At 40.9% G+C, this 17,289-nt stretch overlaps 1 protein-coding gene across 1 annotated transcript in view; it reads right to left on the minus strand.

The window, feature by feature from the left end:
* The window catches only part of LOC128755881 (poly [ADP-ribose] polymerase tankyrase-1), a 65,596-nt gene extending 48,574 nt beyond the window's left edge, over nucleotides 1-17,022 (minus strand). Inside the window, exons 1-4 of the mRNA XM_053859974.1 lie at nucleotides 16,538-17,022; nucleotides 16,312-16,427; nucleotides 15,423-15,531; nucleotides 4,680-4,775 (exon numbers count right to left, since the gene is read on the minus strand). Of these exons, the coding sequence (XP_053715949.1) occupies nucleotides 4,680-4,775; nucleotides 15,423-15,531; nucleotides 16,312-16,427; nucleotides 16,538-17,003 (787 nt within the window). The 5' untranslated portion in view covers nucleotides 17,004-17,022. The remainder of the gene's footprint in view (nucleotides 1-4,679; nucleotides 4,776-15,422; nucleotides 15,532-16,311; nucleotides 16,428-16,537) is intronic.
* Between the last annotated feature and the right edge of the window lie 267 nt (nucleotides 17,023-17,289).

Genomic DNA, 17,289 nt, shown 5'->3' on the forward strand with positions numbered 1-17,289 from the left:
CGGCCTGCGGCAGAGATGAAGGATGGAGCAGAACCTCTAAATCAGACAAGCAGAATATATAGCACAAAAAGGGAAGCTCCTGCAGATAGATGCCTTATGGAGGCGACATGGATGCAGACAGATGCATAAATGCTGTGAATCTTGGGAGAGGGCAGAATGTTTAAAAGTCTTACACAAATATTGCTTCAAGCTTCTGACATAACCTGTATGTGCCGGCAAGCATAAAAGCCATCAGGGATGCAATAAAATCAATTTCATCAGGTACTTCTGACACTGCGATCACGTCAGGGTGGCACCTTGTGAAGCGCTGTATCTTTGCGGACCACGTTAAAAACATGATGTTAACAAGATGGAGGTTTGCACTTCTGATCTGTCAAACCAATTTGAGCGTGGGCGTCAAAGCAGCCTCAATAATGATAATATTCATTCATTGTCTGCAGCTTATCCCTGTCATTTTGGCATGTCTGAGGGCTAATAATCCACATGAGTTTCATCAGGAGAATTGTGAGGGATGTGAACATGCTGCCAGTGCACCAATGAGAACATACCACTAACTGGCCATAATTGCTGCAATAAAATTGATACTAGTTATACTACGTCTGCCTAGCACCGTGATAGAACTATTCATTGCCTTGGACAGAAGTGGGTGGTGTCTTTGTAGTAACTACGCCTGATCTTTGAGTCGCAGAGTAGTTTTAGGGTGGTCACTCACATTGCTCTTTAGTGTTCTGTTGAATTAGAACACTAAAGAACTTTTCACCGGATAGTCCACCTCAAGCAGGTCCTGAAACAGACAGCAAAACCCAGGGTGTTCACCCAGTGAGGCATCACAATGTCAGTTATGGTTGTATATGGGATCAAAATTTTCTTGAATTATTTCATATAGATAGAATGAAAACACTTTATTTCCTCCTTCCAAATTTTTCCTGATAAACTTCATGTTGGTGACCATTTAACTTCCTCTCACTGATCCAAGTCACTAATTTATGATTTTTTTGAAATGTTAAGACTGAAACATCAAAAATATTCAATCATCTGAACATAACATTTATTTGACAAACTTATGTAAATATGATCTCTATTCTGTATTCGGCCAAGCATTTAAAAGTGTATTTGCATCAGTCAAAAAAATTCAATTCAGCGCATGCCGAATCTCCAGTAGAGTCTTTAGTTCCCACTGCGTTTTCAAAAGTTGTCAGAGTTTGGAAACGACTAAACACAAGAATCAAACCATGGAATTTTGGTCAATGAAAACTAAGCCTCTTTGCTTCCCATGATCATACAGCAGTTGCAGTTGAGCATATTCAGTAGTGCAGGCTCGCATATCACATATGCGAGCACGGGTTGAGAGTTCTAATATTGACAAAAGTCAAGTTATATCAGCTGTATATGTTGAAATGCAACGTACCGCATTTTCAAAATTCTTGTTAACCTGTGTGCAGACACTCAGGTGTTGCTCCTTTCTAAATCATCATGCTCTACTCTGACATCTTCACACATCAAAGCAACAAGGGAAGTACTCAACTAAATAATCACCATAACTAAAGCTGCACTCTACTGACATGACATGTCACAATGAGCACAATAAATCAATCTGAATTATTAATTAAACCCAGAGTTTACTGTTTCAAGGTGCCATAACGTGCTTTCTAAATTATATTAGATCCCAGTGAAGCGCTATAATACATTTCTCATCATGGTCAGACATGCAATATTTTCTCTCTGTGCATTGATTTGCTTGTATTGGACACAACTTGCCACTCCCCTTGACGTGAGGGGTCAGAGACAGGTCTCTGCTTCAACGGTGGAGAGAGAAAACATTGCTTTGCACTTAATGCAGGTACATGCTGACCTAAAACCAGCCTGTTAAGCTCTTCAAATTGCACTTTATCGTTCAAAAAAAGTCCGCCAGTCATTCATAGGGAGACTTCATAAAAAATATTGCTAACTAGTCAGAGACAGCAGTGGAGACCTCCGGCAAGCCACTCATTTACAACTAAACATTATTTATTTCAGCTTCAAAAATCAATCAAGTGCGATGCTGCGCTTTAGATACTCCACATCTATCTATCATCCTTCAGCGTTTCCACCAATGATGCTCCAGACCCATGGCCTGCCCCTCCGGGGGACGGACCGCCTCAATTTCATTTCAAACACTGCGCAATGTGGAAGAAAGTTGCCTTTCCTCTTTAGCCTGTTCTTTTGTTATATCAGCTTAAACATCACATTTCTTTCCCATTTACAAGTCAACGTGTCATTTCTGTCTCCTCTCTCTGTGCGCATTCATACTCATGCGCGGGCACGGAGACACGGGCAGGCGCCTTACACCGGGCCCGCAGTTCTGAAGTGGCAAATGTTTAAGAGACGATTGAATAATCCCGAACGACTTTCACAGAAAGAAAATGAAATAAATCCATATATTTCATTTTCTTTCTGTGAAAGTCGTTTGTGATTTTTCTAAATGTGCGTATACATTGAGCAAATTAGGGATGGAGTTGTGACACATATTTACCATGGAAATGTGCATGCACAGGAGAGAGACAGACGAGAGAGACAGACCCTGGCCTACCAGTTACAGACACTACATGCTGGTCAAGTGAAGAAATTGAGAAAGAATTGACAGTGTATCCCGTGAAAGAAACGTATTGTTCGTTCATATTCCTCATCAACGCAGACATGTAGCACTACGGTGGCCTCAAAGGACAGAAGGTAGGTCTCACAATGGACGGATTCATGAGGTCCATCAATCAGTTTCATACAGTATAAACAAGGAGGTTAAACCGTGGCAGTATATAAAGTTCTTTGATGTCCATTGTCTTCAACTGTGTAACGTCACTTCAAAATCATGAAATAACAGTGTCAGTTTACTAGTACGTAAAGATTCTAGACATATATTTTGAATATAGATTATTTTTCAGTTATATATTTAAGAGATCTATACACTTCATAGACATTTTTTCATTTCACACATTTTCCATTTCTCAATTTTTATGCAAATTGCTAGATACAACGATCACGATAGCTGACATCAACTGATCACAAGGTCCCCACAAAAACAAAAACCTGGGGGAAACACTGTCCTTGCAATACAAAGAAAACAGACTCTGATGTGCTCTGAGGCAGCGCACACTGCTTTCAAGTCTTCATAAAAACACAGCATACAAATAAATGACTGAAACACCTTCCGTGATTGAAAATTTGTATTGGATGAAAATGTGTTAAAAGCAAACCCTATTTAGCCAGATTCAACATCGCACCAAAGGGTTGAAAGCACTGCGCTCTCATCCGCTCAATGTCATGCAGCCATGTTGAATGAACATGAATAATACACTTGGTCACCAAGGCCGCATGTTTGTACGTTGTGTCTGTTAAGTCAAAATGTGTGGCTGGTCACATGGCTATATGTGGCCATTAGCCCAATGGTAATCAATAGGCCAAATCTTTACGCCTGTAAAACTGACCGACGGAACCTTCGGAACACAACCATATGCAAATCACTACTAAGTGAACCAGTCTCCATCCAACCCGAGCCTTTTCTTGTAATGACAAAAAAAAGCATACTGAACATTTCGAGGAAAAAACGTTTCAGTCTAATCTTTCAAATAAGGAGTGATGAGAATGATTTAGGGTTGCACCCTCCAAAAATTCTCACAAGACATTATGCAAACACCATTTTGAAAGTGAAAAATGAAGCACAATACCAGACAAGCCACGCACATCAATTAAAATTAATTTTTTTAAATTAAATTGTCAGTTGCTATCAACGTGAAAGATGATCTAGATAAAGCTCGTGCTTGTATCATGTTTTTAAGAGGTGGTGTCACAAAAACAAATCAAGATAGTCCAGAGAATTTCCACAGTAAAACAAGTCATGCTCAACAACACATGGTTTGTATCGTCACACGAACAATAGTGGTGGGAAATAGCATGTTTGACTTGACACAGCTCATCGCTGCGAATCGCTCACGTGATCTCATTTGCCACCAAAGCTGAACAGGGGATTTGATGATGTAACAGAGTGTAAACACATAAGTGGTGCAGTAAAAACTGATTCAAAAATGGTTGAAAATGGCCTTGAATTGAGATAAGGAGTACAGTATCAGTACAGTAGTCTCCATCTTATTTGGTTTATACTATTAACTGCTTCTGAAATGAAAGGGAAAGAAGCAGCACAGGATCATCTGTTGCTGCACGGAAGTTTTCACAACTACAGGAAATTATCAGCTTGTGTGCCTAAAGCATTTGTACCTTTGAATTTCTGCAACACAAAACTGTATTTAGTATGCATGTTTATTTTGAGTGCACACTCATTAACCAAGATACCAATATCTACACTCGATGAATCAGACATCACCCTCAGCCCCATTATACCCCAAATTGGCTCAACTGGAAAAACATTGCTTACCATGAAATATCATTTGAAGTGAGTAAAACATGATGTGAAGTTGAAAGAAAATACATTTTAAACAAACAAACTCCAGTTTGTCGATTAAAATACCTGAGCAACATTGGCCAAGCCGATGAATGGAAGCAAGAAATGGGCTGATGATCATGAGCTTACAACCTTGAAGACGTTCAATGTTATTTATCAAATGCCATAGTGATGATAAATAAAGGCTAATAATGGGCAGCCTTGAACACACTGTGTGAGTGTGTGTGGTGTTTCATAATGAACTAACCTGTGAGTACAGCCTTGGCGGATGGTTCAGCCAGATCCAGCGCGGACTTGCCATCAGTGTTTCGGATGTTTGGGTCGGCGCCGTGCTGCAGCAACACTGTACAACAACAGGGCAGACACAGACAGTAGCTCAGCTCCTGGACTGACATGCAAACTCCACGGCACACACTTTCTCCAAGTCCTCCAATTCCTGCTGCTGCCACTGACGGAGCTCGTAATCTACATCCTAACACTGATCTTTCTGGACCCCCTGATGTCTCCTGAGTTAACCCTCCTCCGCTGATGGCTCCTGGTAACCTTTCTGGAAGTCCACTTTCATTTCTCCCTCCTTCTTCTTCTTCTTCTCCTCCAGCTGCTCCTCCTCTGTTGCTAGCGTTGCCCCTGACTGCTGCTGTCCTGCGAGCCATGCTGCTGATGTAAACAGACATGCCACAACAAGAGCAGCGAGCGCTCCCCGTCTCCACAGCGCCACGGAAAGAACAGAGCGTTCAAAGCAGCGATGTGATGAAGTGCAAAACCCATCACACTTCCATGAGCAAGTCGTGGCACTCGAAGAAAGACGAGAGACAGAACGAAAACGAGTGGAGAGCAACAAGACTGGAGCTCATTGACGTGGCAGCAGCAACTAAGCAGGCAAGTGGAGAGACTCGCGCCTCTCGGACTGACTGAGCGATGCAGCGGAAAGCAGGATAAAGAGAGAAGAGGGGAGGGGAGGAGAGAACGCAGGGATACTCACAAAGGATGTGAGAGGTAAAAAGAGGTGAGGGAGCGCAAGCTAAACAGTTGGGCTGGCAAAACAGCAAAGATTAATGAAAGCCACCATTAGATAATAAAATAATGTAACGGTCATGTAAAAACAAGGCAATTGAGCTAAGACTATTTCTACACGAGAAAAAAAAGAACATTTTGTCCATTGAAGGCATTCTAGTTTAATGTAACATAATCAGGGCGACTCCACTGAAATACAGAGATAACTCTTCTAACTAGAGTGTGGTTGACATCTGAAACTTTCATTAAGAAGACAACAACAAAATCTTGTCACAGTAACAAAGCCTTTTGCAATAGTACTTCACCGAGAGCTGCTTTGCACATGTGAGCAAGAGAAGGCTCACTAAGTAAATTTACATTTACCTCCACCAAAGAGGTTCCCTTTAACAGTCATTCAACGGTAGATATGAAATGGCACAGTTACACTACTACTGAAAATTATTTTTGCAGAGGAATTGTACTTTTATTTTGTTTATTTTTGCCATAGAATATCATGTTTAGCATAGAAGCAAATCTGTACACCCACTTCAGTGCCTTCACATATCATTATCGTACCCGTCAACCACACAATCACCGTCTGTGACCCCAGTGAATACGGGTTAGTTAGACGTCAACTATGCACAACACATTCACACATCAATTCAAATGATGAAGAACCTTAAGGGTTGGACGAATCACCAAGTGCATTCCTGAGCTCTTATGTGTTTCTAAAACCAGTTATGTAATGTTGGCAGACTTACTGTGTCAATGAATTAACGTCATTTGTTGGTACGACTCTCAATGTGTCGATTTGTCAATGTAGTCGGCCGATCCATCAGGCTGATCACGGATAACTAGGCTTTATTGTCATGGATCAATCTTCTGTACTCACAGGGGTGATTCATTAAAATTTGCCAGCAGATGCAAATAACTGTTCTAACAGGAGTGTGGCAAAGAATTATCTTACATTGAAAGTCAAAGTATCTTCTCATTCATGACCTTTAGACTCCAAAATGCGATTACATCTTAGCTTTGATCGTGGACAACAAGATTTTTGTTTTCAAAAGCAGAAACATTGAGAGCCACAGTTGGGAAGCCCTAAACTCTCTAGGCAACGTGCACTTTCACACTGTGATTCGATAAAGTGGAAAACAATATACAGGAAGTGAACGTCCTTGAAATTAGAGAATGTTTTCAGCAGATGGATTAACCACTTCTATAGCCACTTTCAAATCAAAACACAGATCAGAAATCCGTGTGAAGAGGTAAAGTGGGCTGAAAAATGGTTTTAATAAAATGTAAATAAGACCTTTTGATGGCAGTGAAGTCAATACTCCCATTCCTTGCTTGTCTGTTTCGCTTCCCACTGTTTTGATTTAGTATTTCCCGAGGCGGGTGCCCTTTTGAGTTGTGAATACTTTAAACTCCCACAGCAGAACAGAGAAGACCATCCGTGTGTCATTTTGTCCATCTGTTCGTGCACCAACCTGCTTTAGCCAAACACTAGTAGACACCCACACACTCTGAAAGAACCTTATTTGTGCTGCAGAAATCCCACACACACGCCCGCTGAGATACAGATGAAAAACAGAGAAACTATGTCAAACTATTCTGATACCAGTGGTGATGTGGGACAAGATAGAGAGAAGGAGTCACTTCCATCATTCAATTAAAAAAAAAAAAATCACATAATGTAAATACAGACAAATGTAAAGTAGGAAGCTAAGCAAGTATGTTTGTTTATTGTATTCCAGCACCATGTCACAAGAACAATGGTCAGTATTAATAACAAAAACGTTAATTGAATGGCTGTGCTCGATTTTATATGCATATGACTCCGGATTAAAATCTGCTCTTACTTCAGAAGGGGAAATTTTCAATTTCAAGGAAAACTGAAAATATTTCGGAACATTCTTGGAAGTTAGTAATGAGCATGACATTTAATTAATCTCTGGTTAATTGGGTGAAATTGTGTTTTTACCTACCTTATCCTGCTCTGGCACAGTAATGTAAAATTCCAACTCTTGTCTTGGACTAACAGAATTAAATTGAAATGGTTTCTTTTAACATCTTCCATATGGATTATATTACATTCTTTTTATATTTGTCCATTATAAATTTAAAATGAAATGAATAATGACTTTTTCCAGGGGCTGGACAAAATAATGGAAACACCTTAAAGTTAAAAAAAAAAGCTTTAAGGTGTTTCCATTATTTTGTCCAACCCCTGTATGTGCATATGTATGAAGACTACACTATGAAGAGGGTGGTTTGGAGGAGTCCAAACTTATATACCCAGACCACAGTTCAGGCAGGATGTACTAACATGGGAATATCACAGAAACCGCTGAGTGAAAGGGGCTTACGTTGTAAACACCACAACCTCAAGGTGCTTTCTGCATTCTGCCCCCATCTCTTAACCTATTCTGCAGCCTAAAACAAAGCAAAGTGGAATGCTTAACAACAAACCACAGTAAGAAAAGAGAAACGGTAGCGAAAAGACAGCTCCAGAATTAGTAAGACTGGTCAAAGAACAGTTGAACCAACGAGCGAAAATACCGCATCTTTCAATCTCTCAGTGGAAGAACACGTTGAAATTAAACTGAGGGAATCTGCATATTATGCAGATCTTTTCAGTACAGCAGAGAGCAATGGGGTGCAACAAAACTGCAGTGCTATGTCACAGTAAAACGTTATTAAAGAAAACTAATAATCTGCTGACAGAGTACTTATTTTTACAATGACATGGACATTATTCACCACGCGAGAGCTTCAAGAGCTGGCTTAAGTGAAACTACTCTTTTAGTCAACGTTTAATGGAAAATAGAATGATGACTTGAGCCCGACAGGAACAGAAATAAAAACAGACAGAAATAAAAATGTGACAGTGTCAAGGCAAGAACTAATTTTCTGTCAATACGCTTTTCAGGCCACTTGTCACATGTGCGAAGCAAAACAAGTGGAGGAACCCCCAGTCTAATGTTCTCTTGAGAGACCTGCAGCATTGAAGCCAATGACATCACACACACTCCATCAACCTCCATGTGCTGAGTAACCGCACTGACAAATTCTCCTATCAAAACTCACTAGCAATCAGACAGCTGCTGTATGATTCGAAGCATCTTATTCCAGATTTTGTGAAGACCTGGAGCTGCTCCAAAATCCTAGCTAGAACTCTAATCTGGCACTAGGACATCCAACTAAAATTCATTTTAACAATGACACAATTTGCATCATGGTTTGAGGTAGCCGATACGGTTCAATGCCGATGTTCAACATCGATATTCAACGCCAATATTCAATGACGCGATTCGCTATGATTCAGTGAATTGAAATCGATTCAGAAGCTTTTCCGCCAAATATTCCAACCTGCAACTGCGAAGTATTAACCTGGATACTAGACTAGTGCGTGTGAAGTTTCCTGGATTCCTACTGTTTCTTCGAAGGGAATCAAGTATAAATTAATTCTGGATACCAAAAAGGTCAATAAGTGATACTACAAATTGAGAAATAAAAAGTGCCAAAAAAGTGCAACCCTGAGACTGAATTAACAGCAAGTTAAACCTCCACAATAAAACTGCAACCAGGTTGAATGTTCATTTAAATGGTGAAATGGTTTGTTTTTTTAGCCACACTGTAATACTCTATTTCAACATTGAAAGTCAAAACAAATATTGAACTGAAGTGCAACATGTCTTCAGTTTTAATTTGTAAACAACTGAGCCCTCATATTTGAATGGTGGCTCACTTGACTGTAGCGCTGGAGGAGCCTTGACGGTCGATTGGGAAAATTTGTAATGTTGCAGTTCTATTTTACTTTTGGTCGACACATCCAACAAACTGCAACCACAATTATTCAGTGTATCTCCGTCCTTGCAAAAGCCATGTTTTCAATGTTCAATGTTTTCATGAATTGCATTTTTTGATGCTTCGCTTTTATGGGACGGTGTCAGAAAAATTGGAAGATTCAGGTTACACATCACCTTACACAACTTAAGCGTGATAGTCGCGTTCTGTGGATCGACTAATCGCGCTCCTTCATTTGCCAATTTAGATTTGGCAGTCGCCAGGAGACCAGCACCTGTCTGACTGCATTATGCTATACGTAAAGGTTTGTGGACGGGGCATAATGGTGTGGGGTTGTCCTTCAAAAGTGGAGTTCCAGTGACAGGAGTCATGACTTCTACTCCATAGAATACATTTGGGATGAATTAGCATTCAACATCAGCGTGTGGCCTCACCAATGTGCTTTTGGACGAATGGTCCAAAATTCCCATTGGATGTGCTCCGATATATCAAACCCTGTGAACTTTAGGAACAAAAAAGTAAGTGGCCATGAACATTTAGAATCTATTTTTAATTGAGATAATGAAATATCTTAATTTTATTACACTGAATGTTTTTTTGATCATGACCATCAAATGTAAAACTTTCTGAAATTAGTGATTAAAAAAAATGTCTTTTATGTTGACCTCTATCAATTGCTGCAGTATCTTTACTATAGACCGATCTCACCTTCCATGTGCACAACAAGACAGTATGTGGCAACACTGCTTTACCAATGCTATTTCAAGCACAGGCAGTTCAGTTGCGTATTCAAACTCATCAAGACTAGTGACACGGACGCCTGTTTGTCACTGCCATCTCTTCAATGTTTCTCTTCAAAGAGCTGCATCTAGATCATTTAGTTATCTCGGTCGAGGATGCACAGCCATAAATCCTTTGTTTGCCTATTTGATCAACGATTAAAAGTGAGAGCAGATGAGTCATCAGAAATACAGCTGTAAACAACAGCCCGAACAACATGACCTGGAAGTGTTTGTCTTCTAAACCAGATGCTCCAACTATTCATCCTTCTCCTGACACACAGACAGCTGGCATCCTTTATTTTCTGCAAGTCGGAGCGCTCAATCACCTTCTCCAGAGGGGCCAATCACAGCAGTGCAAAACAACAGGGAGCCCAGTAAACACAAGTGTTGATGAGCAGCGGCAGCAACAGCTTCCTCTGCTGAATCTCCAACACTTGAATGTCAAGGAATGGTGACACCAAGCTTTTAGCTGCCAAACAGCCAAGGACTCCTACTCTATTATCGCAGCTTTCAATCACGCATGGTTCATAATAGGCTGCTATTGAACTCTGTCACTGCCAAGTTAATGTCATTTAAAGAGCATGTAAAAAGGACCCACAGGAACCAGTGAACCGGAGGTGGGGCTCAAGTATGGGTCACCAGCGATGCAGAAGTATGAATGAACAGCAGTTGGTGTACATTTTTAAAAAATGATTTATACAAGTTTTCTGAACGAATGTCCTGTGTCTGATTAGAAATCGCAATTCATCCAACCTCACGCTTTACCTTGCTCACCTCATGGCGATATAAGATCAGGGGAACACCTCAAATTAATATTCAAAGTACCAATGCAGCGACAAAGAAACCCTCCTGAATGATGAGGCGAGAGAGGCAGGGCACCACACGTGCCACAAGCACCGGATGGAGGTCATTTTTATTTTCTTTACAAAAATTCTACAAAATTGAGACCCCGAGTTCCACCAGCTAAGTCAATGGTGCTGCAGCAGCAAAACACTTCCATCAACAAGGTAGCCAAGGTGATGATGGACATCATATGTTTCTGAACAGACATCAGCGACACTCTAAAGCAACTTATATTAAAATGTGTCTTTTAAACAAATCCCTATCATTGCGTACAAGATGGTGTTTGTCATTTATAAATGAGGCTCTAGGTTATTACGGGACATGTATTCCCAACTCCTGATAACAAACGATGACAGTGGGACATTGGGAAAATAATGAACATATAACTATTATTTCGAAGAGCAAAAGGCAATTCAGCTCTGAAAGCACTGACAACAACACAACTAGTGCGTTCATTCATTCATTTATCTTCTCCTGCTCATTCCCCTAACAGGGATGTGTGAGGCGGAGTGAACAAATCTCAACAAAAATGTTCTGTTTGGGAGAAAATTTTATCTAACAAGTTTTTAATACTGCACTTGGTTCTTGGTCATAATTACACGTGTCAGTATTAAATGAATAATATGAAGAAAAGCCATTGAAAATTGTAAATGAAGCATCAATATTAGAGTCATTTCACTTGTTCGTGTGCTCAGGGGACTTCAGTCACATCTCTCCGCAGCTATGCAGACGTCCAGGGCGCATCCGTGCTGCAGCAGCTTTTGTCCAAATTTAAATGAGTTGCAAATCTTCACTGCTTGTTGCACTTGGCAGTCCTGACTGTTGCTGGCAGCAAGGTTACACCAACTACCATCGGCTTGTGAAAAGAAGGCCTTGTGTTAAAAATGACTGAGAGTCTCCAACCAAAGTCGCTTGCATTCAAATCATAAACTTTTTTGTGAACTTCTGAGCATTTATGACACAATTAGAGGGTAATATTCACTTCCACCCACCTAATGTCCCTAAATGTCATTGTCATTTTTGACATGCTGCAAATAGCACTTCTATCATGACATAAGTAATATGTCAGGGCAAGACAACCATCTGCCATAACTGTCAGCACAAACCTTGGCCATATCAACATGGATCATCCACCACCTTCAGCTGCACTTGGACAACCTAATCTACCCGTCACCAGATAAGGCCACATGATTGATTCTTCACTTGCCTTCACCTGATTTAAAACCCTACTCTTGGCACAGAATATGCTTATTTCCCGGCTGCCTACTCTTGAGCACGCACAGAGAACCCATTTAACATTCCCCTCCATGTCTGAATTTTCACACAAAAAAAGGATGTCACTCTGGCGCTCACTGACCTCTACAAACTTAAAACAGCAACTCGATTTCAATTTAAGTCACTTAGGCAGCCCCTAACTGAACTCCAGGATTCTGCTGCAATGCACTTTGGGTCACCATTTTTAAGCTCAAGACGGTGGATGGCTCGACCCCAGCTCATTAAAAGCACCATCTCTTATTCAGGGAAAAACTCTCAATTGAAAGTGCAGAAAATGCCAGAATGCACTCGACTGTACTTGACAGTGCAGTTCTAATAAATAAAAGAAACAATACATGCATTTTAATATGCATGCATGTATATTAAGCAGGGGCCGAACGCTGCAAGCATCAGCATACATTATTTTTTTGTCTATGCTTGGTGGGTTTCCATAAACTAGCCACCACGAATCATGAAACCAGCTTGCTTGTTCTCTTAGCTCTATAGTTCACCATCCTCCAACTACATTCAAGCTACAGTGATGAGATTCACAACAGCAGACAGCACAACCGGCACTCACAAAATTAGCCAGGGCTTGAACAAGAAGGGAGGCAAGTCTCTCATATCCCCGGTGTACGCTCCAGAATAAACATCAGTCGAGTAATTACAATCCGCCAAGTGTTATCCAGCTTTGAACACTGTTGAAATAGCCACTCTGAGTGGGAAGCTTTATTAGACTCAACAACTTTGGTTTGCTTGTACAGAACTCGGGAGAATGACAGGGGAGAAGGCTTGTACACACACAACTGCCGGCGCAACCTTTTCTGTCTGCCTCTGCTTTCAACATTTCAGCTTTTGGAATCATTCAAGGAGAGCCACCATCCAGTCAGAAAAATTATGTCTTTCTTAAAGATGAAATCTCATGCGAATCAAACGCATTAAAAATGAAAAACGTATTAAAATGAAGCGGAGTCATCGAAACAGGGGGAAAACGCATCAAGGAGATGGAGGTGGTGGATTTCTGTGTTTTTTTTAATGGTAAACATCATAAAATTGAAGACCGTCGCTCGCAGAACTGATGGTGCTCAGCGGCCAGACATGATAAGAGACGGATGGAGTAAGGACCACTGCCGGTTGGAGAGGGATTTACATCTCATGATTAAAAACTCAATTCTTTATCAATTCAATAAATGTCAAAACTCCACCCTCTCATCCCTTGTTTCTCTGTCAGATCACTTCTAGACATGCAGCTCCCCTGTTTTTTTTTGTTTTTGTTTTTTTAAGAGAGGTCCTGGGGGGTTTCCCAAAATCCTGCAGTTCACCTTTCATTTCGACCTACTGTATTAACACAATGGAGCTAAAATCACACAAAAAAGCATGTCTGTCATATGACTGTATATTGTATTATATTGCAATATTGTATTGTACAGTATTAAAGTATTATCTTTAAGTCAAACACTCATCAGTGATGCATTCAAATTCAAAAGACATTTCATATGACAGTGGTCAGAGGAGTACAGTTGAGCCAACCATCAGCACTGATGCAACACTATTAAGTGATGAAAACATCTTCTGTGGTGCCATTGATAGTCATGATGCGTTTGTCGTACAACAGACAGGGGCCTGAAGAAGCATGCACCTGCACTTAAGTCTGTTTTAATGGCCAGAATGAAGCAAGCCTTTTAAAGAAGAGATCAAAAGCTTGATCCAGGCTCATAAGCTGCCTCTGTGTATTGTCTCCAAAAACAACCCATAGAATTATTATTATTTTAGACATGTAAGAGATGGCAGCTCATCGTCTTCTACATCTTCTATTGCATCCTATCACCAAACAGGACAAAAATAATCCGGAAAATTAGATTCGATTAGATGGCGTTTATTAGTCCCACAGTAGGGAAATTCCACAAATTCAACTCATGATGAGGTTAAAGTGTTGTTTTTCTTGGCCAATCAGGATAATTCCAAAACCTTCATAGTTCATAGTTTTGTCTGCTACAGTATTTTGACAAATTGATGCGATGCTGCTGTTTAACGCTATGTCGCCTTTATCTATGCATCTGTGGACTCTATAGGGTCAAAGGTTAATACTACCACTTCTCACCGCAAACAAATTCGCAGCTGAATAAATGATGTCATTCACACTACACAACTTGTTTCCTTTGAAAAAGCCTTGAAAGAAACCGCAGGCAAGGGTTGTGACAGCATGTGCTCTTCAGGTCATGTGACCACTTGTTTAAGAAGTAACTACTCTAGAGGCGGAATGGAAACTTCTCTCCTGCATACAAGGTGGAAGACTCCTTATCATTCAGCACCCGTCGTCGCCTATATAATAAACACATGCAGGACAGCAGGTATGCAGTGGTGGAGTGGAAAAATCTCAAAAAGATCTTTTGAAATCTTTTCCAGACGAAACAGCTGAAACAACTTCAATCACTGTTGAACAGCATGGAACCAAAGTAGTTCCATTCACTGAGGATATCTGGCCCTATTAGTTACAGCCATGTTCATCAGTGGTGGGAGAGGCAGCGAAGAAGAACGCGGAACAACCGTGAGAAAATCGAAGATCATTCAAATTCCTGAATCATATAATTGAATGAATTGAAAAAAAAAATCATCACTCAGCCTTATAAGACCGAAATCCGAAGCTCACATTCAATTTATTGTTCGTTCACCACGTCTTACACTGTCCAGTCACAAGTGGAAAAAACTGAAGAGTTGCTCAAGCTCACAAAGTGCTCTTATATCTCGTGACTTCTATAGATGGAACAGCAGACACATTGATAGAAACCTTCAAAATTTTCAGATGGATTGCATGATTGGTAAATACAGTTTATTTATCAGTCAAGTACAACATGATCAGAGTTTTGCTTTCTGCCTAACCAGTCCTATAACTCATCCCACCCAAAGCTGTGCTGCACTTCCCATGATCAATAAAAGTGCTGCAATTTAAAAACAGTGGAAAAGTTTGCAGCTTTATTAAGGCAGCTCGGTCATCAAGTTTACATTGAGGTTGTGATGTGCTCAACACCTGACACAGATCTGAAAACCAAAGTGAATTTAACAGTTCTGTTTCATTTTTCATCTCAGACTAGATGGGTGTTCATGTCAAGGCAACACATCCACTGACATAAGTCAAACTAATACTGTGCTTCTTCGATGAGCTGCTTTTGAATTGCATATAGGCTCCTTTGCATATCAACACCCTTTTAAAAAACTTGAAAGGAAAGTAAAACAGTAACTCATAAAAACAGCTACTTAACGCCCACCTCTCAGTAAAGGCAGATTAGAAAAAAGTAGCAGTGAATTCTTACCAATACAGACGTCTATCTTTCCCTTGATAGCAGCTTCATGCAGGGGCGTGTAGTTCCAGTTGTCTCGGGCATTGGCGTCAGCACCCTGACACATCAGTAAGGACACTACCTGATATCAGAAACAACATGAAGGACATTTTTGTACTTTTAGTGGTCTTGTAGATAGAACAGTTTAATCAACAAGACACCTTTATGATTTATTTTTCAATAGATATGCAAAATAAATGCCATAAGACACCCTTTTTTTAATCACTTGCTTAAATGGAACTTCTAGTTGTGACTACATTATTTCCTTTTTTTTCAGTAGAGCATGTTACCTATGAAGATGAGTATTAACTACTTGGCAGCAGCAATGTATATAAACTGATGAATAAAAGTCAAATAAAGCATAAAGAAATAGAGGCAATTTTTTAAAATGCATTTTTAATTTCTATTCAAAGTTGCCTCTATTGCTGCTGGAAATGTAAATTTCCTGGAGGGAGTCATCCCAAAGGGAAGTCTAGTCTAAGTCTAAGTCCCAGCCATCAGCACCTCCACAAGTTTTGTCCATAACACATGCATGACAAAATGACCCCACAATATGTGTTTACAAATCAAAACACAGAGCCATAGATTGTAGCAAACAAATCAATCTGAAAGATCTAAATAGATATAAATAAATGTTTTAAAAATATAGATGTGAATTCAGAAATTTGTGTAGCAGGTGCCTGAATAACCATTTAAGCAATGAGAATTTTGCAACCCAAATCACACCCCTGTGAGGCGAACCAACTTTAATAACTTTAATAATTGCAAAACCAATGAATCACGGCAGCAGTTTATTCACAGTTGTTCAGGGCGGATGCACAACACAGCACCATCCGTAACACGCTCAGGAAAAGACACTCACCTCTGAGTGGCCGAACGAGCAGGCGTTGTGAAGAGGAATCAAACCACCATCGTCCCGCGCGTGGACGTTGGCTCCAGTCTGCAGCAGGTGGTCCACCACATCTTTTCTCCCAAAACCTGAACACACGAAAGTGATGGAGCAATTTAGTACTCTTTTCTAAGGAGGTATGCATTGACGTAGTTGCAGCTCAAAGGTGCCAATGTTTTCTGTTGTTCCACTTGTTTACCTGCAGCGAAGTGGAGAGGAGTGGATTTCCGTCCAGCCATATCTTTCGCGTTCACATTCATAACATCCACAAGTTTCTTCACCCTGCATACGTCTCCGTTTCGACAAGCTTCAAACAGCTCTCTAAAAGCCCCGTTCGGACTACTACCGTGGCTTGCCGTGTTCTCGCTGACGGCTTCGGGCGTAGAACCGGCGCTAGCCCCGCTGCCATCGGTGGTGGACGAGGAGCTAACGCTGCTGCTGCTGCTGGAGCTGCTGTTGCTACTGGGAGAGGCCGGGGTTCCCTCGCCTCCAGCCGCCGCCTCTAGCGTTGCACCCTGGAGAAGCGGCCGGATATCGTCGAGGCATCCAGGCTGGACGCCTGCAGGGCTGGTGGGGAGGGAAGAGCTGCGGGGCGGGGAGGACATCAGGGGAGCAGGCTGCTGCTGCTGCTGCTGCTGCTGAGAAGAGCGACGAGGCGTCGCCATTTTCACAACAGTCCCCACTAGCAACAAAAACACCAGTGACAATTTCCTGTCACGGAGCATCCCACTTCCGCTCCTCTTTTTTTCTCATTTTACTATCTTCTATTTAGCATCTACTTCTCCGCGATTTCTAGTTTAATTGTGTTTTACAATCAAACCTAATGTCAGTGCCATAAAAAAAACATTTTAACCAACGTCTTACACCACACCGTCGAAAACTTCAAATTCGCTTAAGGTTGAGGAAAGTTGCTATTACTATTACTGACTGGAAACTTCTTCACATCCAATC

The sequence above is a fragment of the Synchiropus splendidus genome, chromosome 1 (genome assembly GCF_027744825.2).
Source record: "Synchiropus splendidus isolate RoL2022-P1 chromosome 1, RoL_Sspl_1.0, whole genome shotgun sequence".
Taxonomy (NCBI): domain Eukaryota; kingdom Metazoa; phylum Chordata; class Actinopteri; order Syngnathiformes; family Callionymidae; genus Synchiropus; species Synchiropus splendidus.